Raw genomic sequence first — 21425 nt, 5'->3', positions numbered from 1 at the left:
GACAAAGAGGTCAACAAAGTCAAGGAAATCTGGATCAATATGAGCAGGGTAGTAGTGGTTTCAACCAAGATGATGGGTATGATGATCAAAGTGAAGAAGTTCAGTATGTGAACAACTACCAAGGACAACGGGGCAATGCTCCGAATCAACAATAACAGTGGAGATCCCAAGGAAATTGGGAAAATCAAAACCAACAAGGAAATTGCAACAGTGGGAACAACAACAACCAAAACAACTGCTGGAACAACAATCAGAATTGGGGCAACTGGGGAGGAAACAACAACCAAGGGGGTTGGAATAATGGTAATCAAGGGAATCGGGGGACGGGCTTTCAAAGGCCTCCGATGTATCAACAACCAATAACCCGCCCCCATTTCCATATCAAGGTCCTAGCTCGTCAAATAATGAGATGGGAAGGATTGGGTTGATGTTTGAGCAAATGATGAAGAAAAACACCGACTCCGATGCCCACTTGGCGTCCCATAATACTTCTATCCGAAACTTGGAGGTCCAACTTGGCCAGATTTTGCAATCTTTGAACACTCGCCCTAAGGGGGTACTACATAGTGACACAGTAGTAAACCCGAAAGGTGGGAACAATACCGGCCATGCAATGGCGGTGACCACAAGGAGCGGTAGAGGTGGTGAAGCAAGTACCTCTAAGCAAAAGGAAATTGTGAGTGATGAGGTTGAAGTGCAAAATGATGATGATCCCATAGTTCATGAGCAAGTGAGTGAAGAGAATTTGACTGGTGAAGTGAGAATTGATATTCATGACAATGAGGATGAGACTTAAAATGACGTGAACCCGTCTAGGGAACACGTGATTGACATACCGAAAATGGTAAGGCCTAAAGCTAAGGATCCTTTGCCAAGGCCTCCTCCACCTTACCCTCAAAGACTGGCAAAGCAAAATAATGAAACCAATTCAAGAAGTTTATTGAAATGATGAAAAGCTTGTCGATCAATGTGCCCTTGGTGGAAGCTCTTGAGAAAATGCCGAGACATGCCAAGTTTATGAAATATTTGGTAACTAAAAAGAGATCTATGGATTGTGAAACCATCAAAATGACTCATCAAGTGAGTTCCATTGTGCATTCAATGGCTCCAAAACTTTAAGATCCCGGCGCATTTACCATTCCATGTACCATTGGGAGTGCGGATTTTGCAAAGGCCTTGTGTGATTTGGGAGCAAGTATAAATTTGATGCCTTACTCTGTATTCAAAACTTTGGGTATTGGTCAATCGAGATTTACTTCAATGAGATTGCAAATGGCGGATCGAACAATAAAGAGGCCGCTTGGTATTATTGATGCCAACCAAGGCATACTCTAGTTGATATTCGGGGGATAAGCCCCGCCTTTTGCATGCACAAGATTATACTTGAGGATGATGCCAAACCCTCCGTGGAACATCAAAGGAGGTTGAACGAGGCTATGCAAGAGGTCGTTAAGAAGGAAGTTATCAAGTGGCTAGATGCAGGGGTTGTGTACCCTATCTCGGATAGTTCATAGACTTCGTCGGTACAATGTGTGTCGAAGAAGGGTGGTATGACTGTGGTGACAAATGAGCAAAATGAGTTGATCCCCACTAGGACTGTCACCGGATGGAGGGTATGCATGGACTACCGGAAGCTGAATAAAGTGACCCGCAAAGATCATTTTCTATTGCCCTTTCTTGACCAAATATTGGATAGACTTGCCGGGCGTGCCTACTACTGCTTTTTGGATGGGTACTCAGGTTACAGCCAGATTTTGATTGCACCGAAGGACCAAGAGAAAATCACCTTCACATGCCCGTATGGGACCTTTGCATTCCCACAGATGCCATTTGGTTTGTGTAATGCACCGGCTACCTTCCAGCGGTGTATGATGGCTATCTTTATGGACATGGTAGAGGACTTCTTGGAAGGGTTCATGGATGATTTTAGTGTTGTGGATGACTCCTTTGAAGAATGCTTGAAGAATCTTGACAAGCTGCTTGCCCGTTGAGAAGAGACAAATCCTGTGCTCAATTGGGAAAAATGCCACTTTATGGTTGAGGAGGGCATTGTCCTCGGCCATAAGATCTCCAAGCATGGTATTGAGGTGGACAAGGCGAAGATTGAAGTGATTTCAAAACTTCCTCCCCCCTGTGAACTTATAAGCTTAGCCAAACACCCTCTAAGACTCCTATTGTTTGCCTCAACTGTGAACTTCTTTGTCTTATTTAAATATTAAAAACTAGTTGTGTATGATAACTATGGATTTTAGCCTATCTTATGCTCTCTTTTGTTTAGGTTTTGGATAAAAAATGTGTAAAAGTATTCCCGAAAACTGATTTAATGTGCTTGTCTGCAGGGTTTGGTCAAAATGAGGCAAGAAAGCCATAATCAACTCATGAAGGAGTTAAAATTGCACAAGTTCAAAGCTGGGACTGAAGCGCTGACCGCAATGGAAAAGCGCGGCCGCGTAAGGTCCACCGCTGAAGCGGCCACAATTACGCGGTCCGCGGAAGTGAGATTTAGAGAAGATGTTTTGGAGACAACAGAGACTGTTGCCCGCGATGAAAAAGTGCGGTGGTATTTCCGCTGAGAGCGTTGATTAAAGTTCGGAGACCCTGCAAGTTGAGCCTGACTGAGGAGCGCGGTCCGCGTCCAAATTACGCGGCTGCAGTTGATGCTAACGCGGAGGCGGTAACTTTTATGCTGCCCGCGAAATCAAGTCCAAAACAAGCACAAAAGTGAAGAAACGCAGTCCGCACTTGTTTTGCGCGACCACGAAAGTCCATACGCTGAGGCGCTCAGTATTTTGCTCACAGTGGAACCTCCATTGGGGTATTTTTTTCCAGTAATTTCAGCTGTGTATAGATAGATCTTTTTCACATTTTTAGGTTATCTTTTGTATCAGTGAGCTCGTGAACAGCCGCACTTTACCATTTAGAGTAATTTTAAAGTAGCTTTAGCTTATATTCTTAGATTTTGTTCTTGTAATCAACTTTTATGGCTTATATTTCATCTCCATCTTTGATTTCTACCTTGATTATGAGTATCTAAACCTATTAGCTAGGGTTGTGACCTAACCCTAGTGTGGGTATTTAATGGGTCTTCAATTTTAGGATTATTTGTTTATGGGCTAGTGATATTTAGCTTAATTCAAGCTTTAAATGTAGAATTGGTGGTTGCAAACAATGATTCGTGCCTTGATGACTTAGACTCTTCAAGAGATTGATAGCCCAATTAAAAGGTTAAATCTAGAGATAGTAATAACCAACTTGAGCCAACATCATTTGTTATGCATGAACACCCATTTGGACTTGAGAAAGTCAAATCGGGCAAAGTCACTCACACTACTGAGAGGTATAGAGTGAGCACTTATGTGATGGTTATATCATGACCCCAATCATAACAAGCTTGTCCTAAACTCTAGATCCCATTAGATACTCGCCTAGGTGTAAGTCACTTCCCTAGTGCTTTTTATCAACTGAGAAAACTCCTACAAAAATATTGTACTTAGATTACTTTCAGCAATCAATGGCATTAAACGTAGATTAGAAACCAATCCAAGCATGGTTAGAAGTGTAATTAAAAGTAACACGCATAGCTAGATTAGATAGAAATCCAACTCCCAATCAATATTAACTCCCTGGACATCGATCGCGACCTTTCGGGTAAAAGCTGCATCGATCACTCCTCGCCATTATATAGTGGTGCAGGGTTGGAGCTGATCAATGTACGTACCCGTGATTTTAAAGGTGTAAACCTCCTTACTTAATTACAATTATGATTTCGAAAATAATAAAAGGAATAATTAAGTTGTTAGTTCACCGTTGGCTTGCCTAACGGCGACGTTGGGCGCCATCGCGACCTATAGTGGATTTTGGGTCGTGACAACATTGCTAATAGAAACTTTTATTAGCATATTACTTTGTTTAATATTTTTGTCTACTAATTTTTTTATAATAATATAAAATATGATATATATTTTATTACTCTTGAAATATTTTTTTATTTTAAATTTTATCCTATTGTTCTCAATAATATTATCTGAATTTTAATAAATAAAATCTCTATTAAATTAAAGAGACTTATATAGGCATTGAATAATTTTTTTGTTATGTATTTTTTAATTATATTATCCAATATTTAGTATTATTGCATTGTTAATAGAAACTTTTATTAGCATATTACATTATTTAAATTTTTGTATGCTACTTTATTTTTATAATATAATAGAAGATATATTTTTATTATTTTATATTTTATTCTATTATTTGCAAAAATATTTTCTAAATAAATAGACTTTTTTTTTAAAAAATAAAAACAAAATTATTAAAAACCCAAATAAATTTTGAATTGGCAGTTTTTTATTTTTGTAATTTTAATTTTTATTTTAAAATAATTTAAAAACTCCAACTTGAAATTACTCTCCAATTTGAAGGGAATTTTTTTTTAATTTTTGTTTTTTATTATAAAATATTTTATTTGATTATTTTATAGATATTTAAAATCAAAAACAATAACCAATAACTAATTATTAAGTACTTATGCCATGTGGCGTTTTTCTAGGTTGCCACGTGTCTTAAGCAGAGGGTTTTTTGCTCTTCTTTTAATATATATAGATAGTTGTTTTTGCAATTACCTTTCGCTCATTTTTTGTTTATTATTTATTATACATGATTTTTTATTTGCCTTTTCTTTCATAGAATCCCTTTTTTACCAACTTTTTTTGTTGGTAAAAACATTACTTCAAAACAAACCAATATATAAGTTTTTATCCAACATATCATTAGCATGAGTTTCGGCGATAATTTAATTTCCATTTAGATTTAAATTTGTTTGATGAACCTGTTTGATATCATATTTAGATTCAACAAATTTCGATAAACTCATTCGATGAATTTTTTTTGTTGTTCTCTCCTTTATGATATTAAACCCTCTTGCTCGAAATCCTGGATCCGCCACTGATTGTGAGTGGTTCATTCTATTAGATATTTTGGGCTTTTCTCTTTCTATGTAGATTAAAAAGTATATTTTGGACCTAGTCCACTTTGTTCTATAACCCACTAATATCAAGACATATGGTTTTTCACGTAAATCCTGGTGTCCCGTGTGCTTGATTATTTTACCTTGCCATATTCGTATTGGTTAATATACTTGATGCCCGTATACGTTTGTGCTTAAATTTGTTTGTCTTCTTTTGGTTCAATTAGATTGGGGAAGTTAGACTCGGATATTATTCCGCTGCTACCTTGTCATGCACATTGGTTGTGCTTGTTTTTTCCAACATAATGGTATCGGAGTCAATGATTTGGCGGGACAAGTATAGAGGTGGGTAAGTGATGGCGTAAGGCTCGGCTTAGTGCCTTTGCCCATCTATGGGCCAGTTTATTACCTTTACCCGTACGTCGCTTCAAAGATGCGTACACAGCCTCTCCTTGGGCTTCAGTGACTTTCAATACTTGGATCATGTGGGTGACACATAGTTAACTAATCTCCAAATTAGCCCATGAATAGTAATGGGTCATGTGGAACTTAGTTCAAGGGGAGATTATTGGGTGTATGAGAACAAAGTCCTACATGGAAAGTAGACAAGAAAAATAAGTTACTTATTAGGAGTTGGATACTCTTAGTGGTGTGAGGCATTTTGAAGAAAACCGAGCGATTAAGAGTATCTTTGGACCGTTTTAGCCCAACAAATTCGGGCCCAAATTCCTTCTGAATTCTATCCTCCTGGTACACTCTTCACTAATATTTCTTTAACTAGGAAAATATATGTGCTGATACGTCCCACTATAAAATGAACGTTGTAACCACATAAAGTTTTGCGCTGTTTTATTCAATCACTAGCATTGTAACTAATAGTAATTTTTATGCATATGTAATACAGTCCTTGTTCTAATAGTTTGCTTTTCTTTCTTCTCATAATTGTTAATTTTTTTTTTTTGAAATCTTTCAGTATTGAGGTCATTGCTAGAATTCATGTGATAGAGGAAAATCGGCTCAAATAAATTGGACTAGACAATAGTTTCTCTATATTTGGTATGCTTCACAGATTCTTCAATTTTTTTTTTAACTGTGTTACATTTCATTTTAACTGCTTGTTGAGTGCAAGTGGGAGTTTATGGACAACCCATTGATGGCCTTCATTTTCATAGAATGTTTTTCTTTTGACATGTGTGATTGGATTATATATATGCAGCGGAAGCCGTCCGAATATCAAAATCACATGTAATCTAGACAATTAGTATAAACGGTATTTCATGGGTTACCTCTTGAAACGTGAACAAAGCTCATCTATCACTTGAGCCTCCAATTCCACAGCAACTCAATAAAAAATCCACCACCCACACGATCATGATCCTCGAACGTTCCACGGTCTTCTACTGTGTTACCCAAATAATAGCCGAAAATAGCAATTTCGTGTGGGCAATTTCTAGGAAAACTTGGCTGAAAATTTCAGCCACCGTGTTCTCTTTTCTCTAGGTGGAAAATCTTATCTATTTATAGCACAAGTTTTTAAGGGTTAAAACCCTTTTCCAAAACCTGTTGGGTCTTTTTTCCAGCAGAAAAAAGATTTCTTTTTTTCCTATTATAGAGGCACAGCAATGACCACAGAATTTAATTAACAAGGCTTTCAATTATGGAATTAATTTTTAATTTTCGAAATTAATATCCACAATAATTAAGTACGAACTATTCCACTAAAAATTCGTAATTCCACTCCTTATTCAATTTCGAAATTCATCCATTAAATCTTATTTAGCTCCCCATGTTAAGATTCAGATATTAATCAATTAAATTAAATTACTGACGATTTAATTTATTGATATTTACTTTAGACTTTCGCTTAACTTATTTCATGTGTCGGATACAAAATTCATCGGCCGGGTTTACACATAAAAAATTATAAGCTTTCATAAAGGTGTATCATCAATCTCTAAACCGAGACATGGATTCCATCAACTAACTATTACTTCGCCAATGTACATTATTATTATCCTATTTACCAAGCACATTGACCCACGAAAGAATCTCGCCTTTTAATAAATCAAAACAATAATAATGTACACAACTAATAATAGTTATATCAAGATTAAGAGTATAAGCACATTTAATGGCTAGAGAGTTTGTTTTATTAAGTCAGTATAAAATATTTATCTTTACTTGGTCCGTTCAATACATACAAAATGTACTAGCACAAAAAGTTGGAATTAAACCATTCCCATAATCAAGATAAATTATATTTAATCTTATGCTACAATCATCCATGATGGTTTGTCTAATTCCATCATTAGATTGTGAACTCAAACTTTATACTTATAAGAACAGATGATTTAATCTTCCGTGTATAAGCTAAACTCTATACACTAAATCATCTACTATATAAGCAAATGACACAGACTAATATATGATCTATTTAAAACTTTATTAAAATTGAATAAACAATTATTCCATAATAAATACTATATCTAAACCAAACTCATGGTTATATATCTCAGCAATGTACACCAGTTGTCAAATTTTAATTGATTTGATTGAACGGTTTACCATAATTATCAAATTATTACTGATGATTCTTTTTGTTCCATTGTTGATGCCATTTAATATGTGAGAAACATGACGACAATATCATTCTTCTTATTTCTGTGTGAAATTTTGGAATAATCTGTGATGTTTCGGTAACTAATTGGTTGATAGTACATGCTATCACAAGCTTTTTTAGAAGTTCCGACATTGTTGAGATATAAGAAGAAAGTGCTGTTACTTAGTTTTAATTGGGCTGTTACTTAGTTTTGGGTCATTTTTCTCTACATTTGATATTGGGCCTAGATTGTATTTATTTATATCTGTATGTAGTGGACCAGCCCAATACATTGTACAAAAAGGGGATTATATTTTGTAACAGACAGTTGATTTTTTGACTCTCTCTAATGGAAAATATCTAGAAGTTTCCTCCTTTCTTCCTCTCTATTACTCTTTCTTCGATCTCATCGTTAATGGAGTTTTATCATGGTATCGGAGCCTAGATCTGGATAGATTACGAGGTTATCCATCTTCTGAGGCTACAATCGTTTAGTTGTATCGGAGTTTTGTCGAGATTCCGCTGTTCTCTCCGATTTGGTTTTGGGTTTCTTCATTCCGGCGAATCTTCATCGGTATTTTGGGCTTCTTTCTTCCTTATTGATGAACATGATGGACAGTAAACATCTCCTGGCAATTGACCAATTTTTGGAGTTATTTGAGGTGCCGATTTCGACCTAGGGTTTTGCTGGTCCCGGTGACTTTTCTTTACAAGGCCGTTGTTCCTTTCGGTCGCGGAGGAAACTTGGTAACCCTAGATATCTCTGTTCTCTTGTTTCATTGTGAGTGTAGTTTTTTTTTCTGATTAATTGCATGCAAAATGCCGAACAATGATGGTTCTGAACCTGTATTACCAACTGCTTCTTCTGTTTCTCGATCTGCTTTTCATGAGGACGGTTATACGCATCCATGTCATCCTTTTTATGTTCATCCGTCCGATATTTTAGGATCTTCTTTAGTTTCTGTGCCTTTTGATGGTACCGGGTACAGGAGTTGGAGACGAACCATTCTTGTGGCTTTATCTGTTAGAAACAAATTGGATTTCATTAATGGAATCTCAGTTAAACCTCCTGATAGCTCTCCTTTAGCGAGACAATGGCAGAGGTGTAATGATTTGGTTGTCTCTTGGTTGATTAACTCCCTATCCAAAGATATTGCTCGTAGTGTTGAGTACTTTGAACTTGCCAAAGATATTTGGAGTGAGTTGGAGGAAAGATATGGTCAGGCAGATGCTCCAAGGGTTTTTGAACTCAAAAAGGAACTTGCTCACATCTCACAAGGATCGCTTGATATTGCTTCTTATTTCAACAAAATCAAGCAATTGTGGGATGAAATTGATGCCTTGTCAATTAGTAGGGTCAGGTCCTGTAGTAACTGTGGTTTCAAATCTGACTATCAAAGGGATGATGATGTTCAAAAGGTGTACCAATTTTTGATGGGTCTCAATGATATATATGTGCAAACCAGAAGCAATATTTTCATGATTAAACCATTTCCATCTGTGAGTACTGTCTACAGCATATTATTGTCAGATGAGAAGCAGAGGCAGGTCTCTACCTCTCCTCAGTTTCTCCCTACATCTGCATCTTTCAATGCTGGAGTCTCTAAACAAGGTTTTCCTTCCAAAGTCAATTTTGACACACAAAGACCCCTTACATGCAAATATTGTAAGAAACCTGGTCACACTATTGACAAGTGCTACAAGTTACATGGGTATCCTTCAAATTTCAAGTTCACAAAAGGGACTGCCAGTAGGAAAGTTACAGCTCATGTTGAACTAAGTTCTCCCTCTTCTCCTGTTAATGTGATTTCTGATTCTGACAAGCCATCCGAGTCTAGTAATGCTCCTGTTGGCCCAAGATCAGTTGAAGTTTTGAAAAATGACAAATGAACTCAGTGAAGGACCAGGTTCATCTAAGGAGACACAGTTGTTATGGCCCATACACATGAGATGCACGTGAAGAAGATAAGTCCTTGAGATCAAGCAGCAATATCTTGATGAATATCTTCTGAACTGATCGAAAAGATTGCATATAGGATAAGGAGTTGAAGTCTCCTTATGAAAAGAGAATTACATCCGGATCAAGAATATGGATTAGGAGTTAGAGTTGTTCTTGGACTCGAATTGTCAAAGGATCCACAATTCGAGTTCTTATCAAACTCTGATTACTAACGCTATAAATATAACGATTGTTCTCTTTTACAGGTGATTGCACATAAGCTGAAGTTAAACCAAATTGAGAGCAAAAGAGCTAGGCGATTGTTGCAAGCAATTTGTGTGTGATACAAGTGTGCAAATCAGAAGCTACAAGAACTAAGTGTGAAGAACCAATTCCATTGTGTCTTTCTTTATTTCTAGTTCAATTGTAGTAGGTGTTTTAACATTGTACCTTTCCAGCTTTCTTAGAAGCAATTATATTAGGTGCATTGAGTATTCAAGTTAGAGTTAACTTGAAAGTGTCGCAATAGTTGAGGCTGTGTGCTACACTGGGATTAGAGTTAATCCTTAGGTTTACAAAGAGTTTTGTAAATGCTGTTTTTGGCTCATTGAAGTTTAGTGGAAGTTTGGGAAAATCCTACTGAGTAGTAGGTCGCGGTTTTTTTACCTTTTGAGCCAGGTGTTTTCCATGTAAAAATCTCTGTGTTCTTTATTTCTGTATTTTAATTCCGCAAACAGTAGAAGTTAGAACACCTAGAAGAACCAGGTTCTTCTAGTGCGAAAATTAGGTACCACACAAATCACCCCCCCTCTTGTGTAGTATTGACGTCTAAAACATCAGCTCCAATGATTTCTGGTTTAACACTAGATCAAGTTTCCCAACTGATGATGTTACTGCAACATTCTCATGTATCTGCTGATTCCTCCTCCACTCCCACTCTTATGGCTTCTGCCAACTTTGCTGGTAAGCTGTTGTCAGAAAGTATTTCTCTCAAGTCATGCATGCTTTCACAAGTAGATAGTTTTGTTTGAATAATAGATTCTGGAGCTTCTGATCATATGACTTCTCATAAAGAACTTCTATTTAATCTAAGGACACTGCCTATACCTTGTCTAGTTTCTCTTCCAAATGGTTACAAAGTAAAGGTCCATTTAATAGGATCCTTAAATTTGTTTCCAAATTTCACAATTCATCATGTTTTGTATGTTCCTTCTTTTCAATACAATCTTATTTCTGTTCATAAGTTGTTGGAACAATACAAGGGGATTGTCTTGTTTACCAGAACTCTTTGTGCTATACAGGCCCCTTCTCTGAAGATGCCTCTGGTTCTTGGTAAATTGCACGACAATATCTACAAGCTACTTCTTCCACCTGTTGTTTCTTCTAGTGCTGCCTCCAGCTATTCTTCTAGTGCTATTTCTCCTGTTTCCTTTCCTGTTAATTCTCCTGCTTGTGTTTTTCCTGAGATACAAAATGATGAAAAAAATGTAAATGCTGCTGATGCTGGTGTAACACATGTTAGTACTGATGCAAATCTGAATAATATCAATAAAATGGATGTTGTTTGGCATTATAGACTTGGACATATTCCTTTTTCTAAAATGAAACATATATATATGCTTGGGTCACATTTATCCTCCAAACAATCTTTTTCTTGTCCAATATGTCCTTTAGCCAGGCAAACTAGATTACCATTCCCTGATAGTAGCATACAATCCACAAAACCTTTTCAATTGATCCATGTTGACACCTGGGGTTCATATCATTCTCCCACTTATTCTGGCTCAAAACATTTTATGACTATTGTTGATGACTATTCAAGAGCCACTTGGACACACCTTATGGGAGCCAAAAGCAATGTTTTTGACCTTCTAAAAGCTTTTATTGCTATGACTGAAACTCAATTCCAGCTGAAAGTCCAGCAAGTCAGAAGTGACAATGCTTTAGAATTGGGGTCCAGTATATTTGGTTCCAAGTTCTTTTCTGAAAAAGGAATATTGCATCAGACAACATGTCCTCACACTCCACAACAAAATGGAGTTGTAGAAAGAAAATACAGGCATCTTTTGGAAACTGCTAGGGTCGTACTTTTCCAATTTGGTCTCCCTATTAGATTTTGGGGAGACTGCATACTCACAACCACCTACTTTATTAACAAATTTCTTTCTAGTGTCTTAAACAACAAAAGCCCTTATGAGATCTTGTACAATAAGCACCCCACCTACTCCAATCTTAAAGCTTTTGGATGTTTGTGCTACTCTACTGTTCCAAAACCTCATAGGGACAAACTTCAGCCTAGGGCTACTCCTTGTGTATTCATTGGTTATCCCTTTGGAAAGAAGGGTTACAAGTTGTATGACTTACAAAATAAAACATGTCTTACCTCTAGAGATGTTGTATTTCATGAACATGTTTTTCCCTTTGTCAAGTCTGGATCTTCTTCCCCTATTATGTCAAATTTGCCTTTTTCTACTTGCTTTGATCATTCTGTTCCACAACATTCTTCAATGTATCATGATTTATTTTTCCCTATTTCATCAGATCCTTCTTCTTCTAATCCATCTCTTTCTACTTCTGAATTTCCTTCTCACAATGATCCTTCTGCTTCCCCTAGTCTCCCACTTCCTCTTCATTCTGAATCTAATTCTCCTCATCTCTTCTCTGAATCTGATTTTCCATCTTTAAGGAGGTACTCTAGACCTCACAATCCTCCCTCCTATTTGCAGAATTATGTTTGTAACTTGCCAACTTCTAGCTCCAGATCTGCTAATTCAACAGTTATGTCTACTTCTAGTGAACATGTTTTTGAGCCTAATACTTACTCTCAGGCAGCAGCTATCCCTGAGTGGCAGGCTGCTATGAGAAAAGAGTTTGAGGCATTGGAGACTAATGGTACTTGGGATATAGTTGAGTTACCCAAAGGCAAAAAGCCAATTGGCTGCAAATGGGTATACAAAATTAAGTACAAAGCTGATGGGAATATAGAAAGATATAAACCTAGGCTTGTAATTAGAGGTAATACACAGGTTGAGGGAATAGATTTTCATGAAACTTTCTCTCCAGCGGTCAAACTTTCCACTGTTAAAGCTTTAATTGCTGTAGCTGTTAAAAGACATGTCACTATTTCAATTAGATGTTAATAACGCCTTTTTGCATGGGGATTTAGATGAGGAAGTTTATATGAAAATTCCACCCGGTCTTTCTGTTTCCAATGCATCTGCTGATTCTGTTTCCCACAATTTGGCCTGTCGATTGAAAAAATCTTTATATGGTCTACACCAAGCTTCAAGGCAATGGTATGCAAAATTGTCCCAGTCCTTGGCATCTAGAAGTTATTCACATTCATTCAATGATTATTCACTTTTTATAAAGGGTTCTGGTGATAACCTGGTACTCTTAGTTGTCTATGTTGACGATATTATCATCACTGGAACAGATATGGTTGAAATTGATGCTGTAAAACATTTTCTTCATGATCAATTTAAGATTAAAGATCTAGGCCATCTTAACTACTTCTTGGGTATTGAAGTGTTGTACTCAAAGCATGGGGTGTTGTTACATCAGAAGAAATTTGTGAAAGATCTTCTCAAGGAGTTCCATTCTTTTGATTGTTCATCAGTTGTATCCCCCCTTGAAATGCATGAAAAGTTACTAGCTGATCAGGGTGATCATCTGCCTAATCCTGAGACTTATAGGTGCTTGGTGGGTAAGCTCAATTTTCTGACCCATACAAGACCTGATATTTGCTTTGCAGTCCAGCACTTGAGCCAATTCATGCAAAGGCCTTGTCTCCCTCATATGCAAGCTGCCTTGCGACTGCTCAGGTATCTTAAGGGTACTCTTGATTTTGGGGTTTTCTACAACAATTCTCCTGATCTTTCTCTTAGTGTATGCTGTGATAGTGATTGGGGTTCATGCCCAGATAGTAGGAAGTCCATCAGTGGGTTCTGCATCTTGTTAGAGGGTTGTTTAATTGGTTGGAAATCTAAGAAACAATCTGTCGTTTCTTTATCATCTGTTGAAGCTGAATATAGATCCATGAGTAAGGCCACTGCTGAAATAACTTCGGTTTGCCGACTTTTATCTGATTTTGGTGTTGTTTCTTCTTCTCCTGTTACTTTGTTTTGTGATAACCAGGCTGCCATCCATATTGCCAAGAACCCCGTCTTTCATGAACGCACCAAGCACATTGAACTGGATTGTCATTTTGTTCGCACAAAGCTGAATGAAGGATTGCTTCGGTTGCTTCATACTTCAAGGGTAGACCAGCTTGCTGACATGTTTACTAAGCCCTTGGGAGGTGCTCTTCATCACTTGCATCTTCGCAAGTTGGGAGTTATCTCACCCTCCAACTTGCCGGGGGGTGTTGAGATACAAGAAGAAAGTGCTGTTACTTAGTTTTAATTGGACTGTTACTTAGTTTGGGTCATTTTTCTCTACATTTGAAATTGGGCCTACATTTCCTATTGGGCCTAGATTGTATTTATTTATATCTGTATGTAGTGGACCAGCCCAATACATTGTACAAAAAGGGGATTATATTTTGTAACAGACGGTTGATTTTTTGACTCTCTCTCTAATGGAAAATATCTAGAAGTTTCCTCCTTTCGTCCTCTCTATTACTCTTTCTTCGATCTCATCGTTAATGGAGTTTTATCAGACATATATATATAACCCTATCCCGAAATCTCTCTTTCAGTGGTTGTTGTACACAAACTTTTCAAGTCTGAAAATAAAGAAAAAAAAATAAAGTAAAATATATTGCATATTAGAATTTTTAAAAAATTATAAGGATATACTGCACGTTAGAATTTCAAAAAATTAACGAGGGTCAAAATTTATATATTATCTTCAATTTACAAATCCAAAGAGTGTCATTTGTTTTTTTTTTTCTTCAAATACATCGATTCAACCGTTTGATAGCTTGCTTTCGAATTTGTATTATTCTTTCACGAACGCGCTTCAATACTATCCACGAGCAATAATTTTAGATTTATAGTTGTAGAAAAGACACAGAGTTGTCTTGCGGACAAACTCCTCTTTCAGATTTAATCTCCTCACTTGAGCCATCGTTCCAATCAAATTGAATTTCGTTTATCATGACAAAATGCATTAAGCTGATCAAAAAAATATTTACCTGTATACTATGTGTATTGACCTTTAATTTGATTATTCTCCCTCAACTAGATATTATTTGATGCAAACGTTTTGTTTTTCTAAAATATATGTAATCAGACTCTTTATTGACCCACAATCTCGGATTTGAATCAATATGTCTTGAATTTAGAACTCATTGCTCCAAATTTTGCATGGCTTTATATAATCCAATGAAATTCTCATTTTCCTAGATTTAATAAATCAATGTGTCATTGGATTTCGGATGAGATAGACCTCTTATCCTCTTTTTCTGTTTGGCTGGTTGTTTCAGTTTGAGATGCAAAATTGCATTTCCTGTTAATCACGATATTCAGATGCTAAAAGAAGTTCAAATAGAGGTTTTTATGTGTGTTGTACTGTACACCCTTCCTTGCATAAATGTGCATGCTTGCCTTTGAAACGTTTTCCGTGAAGTAATTTTTTAAAAAATAAAAAAATGTTTTAGCATCAACTTCGTTATCGACATAACTAAATTACGTATAATTCATTTCAATGTTAGATAAATTCGGTTTTTTTTTATAGTCCCTTTTCACTATATATTGGATAGCCAAACGTAGCAAATTATTGGGAGTTTCAAGAATACTGGTTGTTGATAATTAGTATAAACACAAGACTACAGAAATTCCGAGAGAATGAAACAAAGCAAAAAAGAAGAAGATGAAGATAAAAGATAAAATATAGTAGTAGTAGTAATAAGAAGTTATCTATATATGGAAAATCCAATCAAGACCAACTGGGTGGGTCTTATACAAGGAAAAATATTATTTGGCTGCAACTTTCTCAAATAGGACCAGTCTATTATCAGCTAGTCTAGTCTTATATGCAGATTTTTTGTACTCAAACCACGTAAACTCTTTGTACAAGCTTTCTCCCCCTTCCATTAATGATGCCAAAGGTGCTATCTTTTCACTCAATGGCGGTCCTCCAAAAAATATCATTGATAGCCTTGATTTTACACTGTTCGCCAATACCCTGTGCCTTACACTTTTAAACCTCCCGTTAGTCATTACCTGCAGTCGAAATACATCTCTTTCAGTTTCTTATACAAAAGAAGAAGCTACCAAAAGACCAAAACACCATTGGTTAGTTTTGTTGTGTACCTGCAATGAGTCACCAACATTAATGAAGAAAGAATTTGGATCAGGTGGGACAGAAATCCAGTGTCCATTTTTGAGTAATATTTGAAGTCCGCAAGTGTTGTTGGATCTCAATACTGATATGATTTGCGGGTCAGTATGCTCTCCAAATCCAATCAAATTATTGTCACTCAATTGTTGAATCTCAGGACAAGGGGGATAGTGATTTAGCCTGAAAACAGAGTCACTCTTCTCGTCCATTAGAAGCTTACTGAAAACGTTCCTCGGATGAATATTTAATCCCTCTGCTAACATTTCAAGAATCTCACATGCCATTTTCTTCACTGCTGACACATAATCATTTACTGCTGTCCTGCAATGAAAATGAAAGATATAATTAGGAAGAGATAAATGCATATATATAGCAGTAAACCATCATAGTCTCTGTTTCTACTAGTAATATTTTACCGTATTGTTTCCGGGTTTACACCTAATATAGATGCAAACTTTTGGTAATTGAATTCAGAGTTAGTTGACACAAGAATATATTCTACCCAACCGAAATCGCCATTGGGTCCAATTTTCTTGTTGCCATAGCCAAAAGGGTCGGGTGGTCCAGCTTTTTGTTTCTCAGAAAGGGGAAAGGAGAAGAATTTGATGGCTTCAGATTCAAGTTTAGTTATGAATTCCGTAGGGACGCCATGGTTAATGACTTTGAAGAATCCAAATTCTTCACAGGCCTTAACAATGAGGTTCTTTGAGTCAGGTTTTGAGAGGTCTATCAATGGAACACCATTGAAGAATGAGGATGATTTGCAGTTGTTTACTATGGAGAAGTGCTCCATCGCTGGTTTGGACAAGACTACCATGTTTGGTTGTTGAAGCTTACAATGATAGATAAAAAAAAAAAATTACAAAGAAATGGAACGATCAATTTTTTTTGAAGGGTGTTATTATCTAAGACGCGTATTTGCCGTATTTCTTGTTTCGTTACATGAGCTACATGTAGTAAGTAATGAACGCTTGGATGTGCAAGTCCTTCTTCGCTATTTAAGTAGAATTTCCGACTCCGACCCCCCCACAAACCCCCCTCCACCCTATACCCCCAAAATAATTTAGACAAAGGGGGGGGGGGGGCTGCTTTAACCAATAATAATAGTATGTCTGTGATATATAATTGTACAGTGAGCTTAAGATAATTTGACATATATGTTATATATATCATTGGTGGTAAAAGAAATGTCAAATTAGTAGCTGAAAGTTTGTTGGATTAAGAAAAGATCACAAAGATGTCTTAAACTTGAATAGTTAATGAGTTTGAATTATTGATAGCTAGCGGCGAAAGTTGTTTAGGAATAAACTAATTATGTCATATTGTTATTTCAAAATAAAAAGAGTCATAAAAATTACTCAAAATCTAGGGATGAACACGTTAACACGAGAACAATTGATGTTACACAGCACTCATGAACTTAAGGACATCATGTCCTTAACATTTATAAGCGCACTCATGCCCTTAACATTTATAAGCACTCATGAAGTTAAGGATACCATGTCCTTAACATTTATACGGCACATATGAAGTTAAGGACATGATGTCCTAAAGTTTAAAACATAAAATGTTAATTCAGGACACTTTGTCCTTGATACTTACATAGTACCATGAAATTAAGGACACCATATCTAGCACAGGGGTATTTTTGTCCGGGCGGGTAAAAGTTTATTAAAGCACTAAATAAAAGTAAATATATTTTAAATAGTGGCTTAAGAATAAATATGCCATTTTTTCTTATTTATACCATATATGAAGTCTTATTACTAAAAATGTGCATAATTCCGAAATTACCCGCCCAGTCAACATTATTTCTACAGTTTTTGTACCAATCATTAAAAGCTAATTAATAGCAGTTGTATCTTCCTATTTATGCGAGCTAAATTTTAGGAGAAGAATATTTTGAAAAGATTTGACGTGAATATTCTGAACAGATTTAGAAGAAGAATATTGAAACGGAAAAGAGATTTTTATTCTTATCTTCATCTTCATCTGTTTTTGGAAAAAACTTTGCAAAATCCATGAAGTTTAGGATATGGATAACCAAGTTTGAAGAAAGAAGGATATGGATAACACGGAACAAATTTGCTTTTTCAATCTGTTAGTACTATGTGGGCGGGTGCAATGAACAGTGGACCTATCTACTACCTAGGATTGACAATATTGTATGCAACGTACCAAGATTAAATACGGTCCTTTCCCCATATTTCTCTTTATACTTTTTCCTTTTCTTATTACCACATAAAATTGTCCTCATAATCAGTTGGAATAAAAAAGAGGGTACCTTTTTCCCACAGGACAATTGATGTAAGAACCAACTATGGCTTTTATACGACACTCTTTGGTTGAACCAATTGTCGAGCCCCGAGGCCTATCAAAACGTCTTGAGGTTCATGTGCGGGACTTAGTTCTGCAAGGCTTACGCCCCTAAGCGTACGATTCTGCACCCTAAACACACTTAACGCTCAATGCTCGGGAATCGCCCAATAGTTTCTATGCAAATCATGTGTTGAATTCACTAATTAGCACTGTTGACTCTCAAATTTTTTAAAAAAATGAATAATTATAGTTCCTTTTATCTATAGGAATATGAAAATTGTGAATAACTCAAATAACGAACCATTTACTAATTGAGAACATTGTGAGTATGAATACCATTTGAGTATTTCTTCTAAAAATAGATAACCAAAATTTATCTTTTCTTGATAGATCTTTATGTCTTAGTTCTATGTCTCTCAAAATTATCATACATTTATTATTTTAATATTTAAAAATAATTTTGTATTTACTCATGAAGGAGTAATATTTTAAATTAGAGTGTTGATAAAATTTATTGAGTATTTACTTTTCAGGAGGTAAAATATGCAATTTGATAATATATTTTAAGAAATTATGACTTTTAATTGTTTATATTTCCTAGTAACTTTAACAGTATTGTTTTACTTATACTTGTCAAATATTCTCGATATTTTATTTTATATGAGTTTTTTTAATTCTTTTTAGTTTTCTTGAATTTTTAATGTATCTTTTATATTTTTTGTATTATAATGCTATATTATTAATTTATAAATTTAAAAATTAAAATCCGTGGGACTTACGCCCCATGTCTCGAGGCTTTCGCCTCGCTTAGTATTAAGCAAAACGCCCCGGCTCACGCCTCGCCTTTTAAAACACTGATTAGTATCTTCTTTCAGATTCTTAAATTTTATTTGTCGTACGTATCTTTATTGTCATAAACGTGTAATTCCTCCCATCTTAAAAGGAACAGCAGAATTTAACGTATAAAGAAAATACACCGAGATCATAGTGTAAATCAAAACATCAGTTTCTTTAATTTTTTAAACTAAAGTTTACATTATTCAGAACTGACTGAAGAGTTGCATTATAAGTAACATTTTGCAAAAGTATCTATAAAATATCTATAAAAAGGCTAGTGAAAAACACATTGTTTTACTTTCCAAATTAAATTAATAATGTTCTAGACTGATGGAATTAATAGTAGTAGTTATGATGATAATATTTTTAAAAAGAAGAACTAATTTTATATTTCAATACTTTACTTCGATTATTCTATTTTCCATTTTCCAACTAAGAGTACGAAAGTTAAATTCTGTTATTTCACCCTTTTGTTATCGTGCTCATCGCTTTCTAGACAGCTTTTGAGTTTTGTGTTTGCCCTGGCTATTTGAATATATATCAAAATTAAAATCTTTTGCCTCAAGAACTTTGTACGAAAAGAAAGCTGATTGACAAGAACAATCAAGATGTAATGGAATGACCATTGAAATGATTGTTTCAAGATTAATCACAGACCTTAGACTTGAAATTTGACGTGACTTATTTTTCGACACTGGTAGGTCATTGAAAGGGAAATATTAAAAAGGATTCTTGTTAATGCGCATACGTTCTTTTCCGATATTCTATATGAATGAAGAATATATCGTGCATCAAACTATTTTTTTTTTTCGAAAAAAAAATAGTTCAAAGGTAATTTTCACGAGCTGTAATTAGAAGGAGACAGGCTTTTTCCTGTTGGAGTTAATTTGTTTTTGCATAATCATATATAAGTATTAGGGGCTGCTTAAATTTTTTGTAGTAGAGTATATACTTTTGAAGTTTTCTCTGTCTACGCCTCTCAAAACCTCATAGATAAAAATAAGACAGTATTTACTAGTAGTTCTGTATCCATTTAATAAAAGATATATTTTCAGTGGACTTTTTAGACATGATAAAAAAGAATAGATTCATGATTTTGAGGAAAAGGCGTAGTAAATAACCAGGAAGCTCTTTCATTCTCGTATCAATGGTCACTGAATTTTTGTTACCCAAAAGATATTTTTTTTTTGTTATATAAAAATCATTCAACTTTGTATTCATTACACAAAAGTCACTTTTCTTTCTTTTGTTATACAAAAATCATTATACTTTGCTATAGTTATCATAAAAGTCACATTTTTACTTGACAAGTCTATTATACCCTTGATATTATATAAACCTTCGTATTTATGTAATACCTTCTATATTATATACTATATAATATATTTTTAACTATGTATTTTATTTATAAATAAAATAACTTAATACTATTTTATTTATTATTTTTTATAATATATTCGTATATTTAATTTTGTTTAACTTTAATTTTCAAGATATATTAGTAGCGTTATAAAACAAATTTTTTCAGCAATTCTTTTTTTTTTGAATTTAATTGACCGACCAAAGTTGGTCAGTAATTTCCGACCAACTTTGGTCGGTATGCCCTTCCGACCTTCAAAATACCGATCACGCGTTAATGGTCCCATTTTGAACGATTATTGGCCATTACCGACCACTTTGGTCGATTTTTTTGAACGGTTTTTCTTGAATTTCTAGTAGTGTAATTTCCCAAATAATCAATTGCCCAGGTAAATCCCAAAGAAAATATTCTCAGCTAAATTCGCATGTAGTACCTAGGGATTTTCCTTCAGATTGACATATGATTTTTTCCTCATTTTGTTTGTTTGTTTACCTGCGAATTTTCTCACAGAAATGTGCATGTCGATTTATTTCTCTACTAATATATATATTAAAGTTACTAACAACTTTAATAACACTATCAATATATTTTAAAAATTAACGTTAAGAAAAAATTAAATATACGAATATATTATAAAAATAAATATAATGATATTAAGTTATTTTATTTATAAATAAAATACATAGTTAAAAATATATTATATGGTATATAATATAGAAGGTATTACATAAATATGAAGGTTTATATAATATCAAGGGCATAATAGATTTTTCAAGTAAAAAAGTGACTTTTGTGATAACTAGAGCAAGGTACAATAATTTTTGTGTAACAAAAGAAAGAAAAGTGACTTTTGTGTAATGAACACAAAGTTGAATAATTTTTACGTAACAAAAAAAGAAAAATGACTTTTGGATAACAAACACAAAAGTTCAATAGCCATGAATAAATATAACCTGGATTTTAACTTCCTTAATTTGAATGTTTTGCTTCCTAGATTAATTAAATCGACTGAAAGTATGTGATTACATTTTCAAGCTGTATCACGTAAATTGAAAAGTCGAAATGTGATTTAGGATTGGAAAGTAAGTGGAGAATAATACAGTACATATGAAGTAAATTAAGG

At 34.9% G+C, this 21425-nt stretch overlaps 1 protein-coding gene across 1 annotated transcript; it reads right to left on the bottom strand.

Annotated features, from left to right (window-relative positions):
- Positions 1–15342: 15342 nt before the first annotated feature.
- On the bottom strand, positions 15343–16771 carry LOC109208341 (gibberellin 2-beta-dioxygenase 1-like). Its single transcript, XM_019371444.1, has 3 exons — positions 16203–16771; positions 15759–16107; positions 15343–15668 (listed from the first exon to the last, which is right to left on the bottom strand). The coding sequence occupies exons 1-3, from the start codon at positions 16601–16603 to the stop codon at positions 15420–15422; spliced, it is 999 nt and encodes a 332-aa protein (XP_019226989.1). The 5' UTR covers positions 16604–16771; the 3' UTR covers positions 15343–15419.
- Between the last annotated feature and the right edge of the window lie 4654 nt (positions 16772–21425).

Source organism: Nicotiana attenuata, unplaced genomic scaffold (genome assembly GCF_001879085.1).
Source record: "Nicotiana attenuata strain UT unplaced genomic scaffold, NIATTr2, whole genome shotgun sequence".
Lineage (NCBI taxonomy): Eukaryota > Viridiplantae > Streptophyta > Magnoliopsida > Solanales > Solanaceae > Nicotiana > Nicotiana attenuata.
The sequence above is the reverse complement of the archived record's forward strand: the minus strand, read 5'-3'. Positions and strand labels throughout refer to the sequence as shown.

Bases quoted from the DNA above. Each gene is read 5' to 3' on its own strand.
- LOC109208341 (XM_019371444.1), bottom strand. From the start codon at position 16,603: ATGGTAGTCTTGTCCAAACCAGCGATGGAGCACTTCTCCATAGTAAAC. The intron at 16,108-16,202 runs GTAAAATATTAC...TTTTCATTGCAG, and splicing joins GTAAACCCGGAAACAATACG to GACAGCAGTAAATGATTATG. The intron at 15,669-15,758 runs GTACACAACAAA...TTTCGACTGCAG, and splicing joins ATGTTGGTGACTCATTGCAG to GTAATGACTAACGGGAGGTT.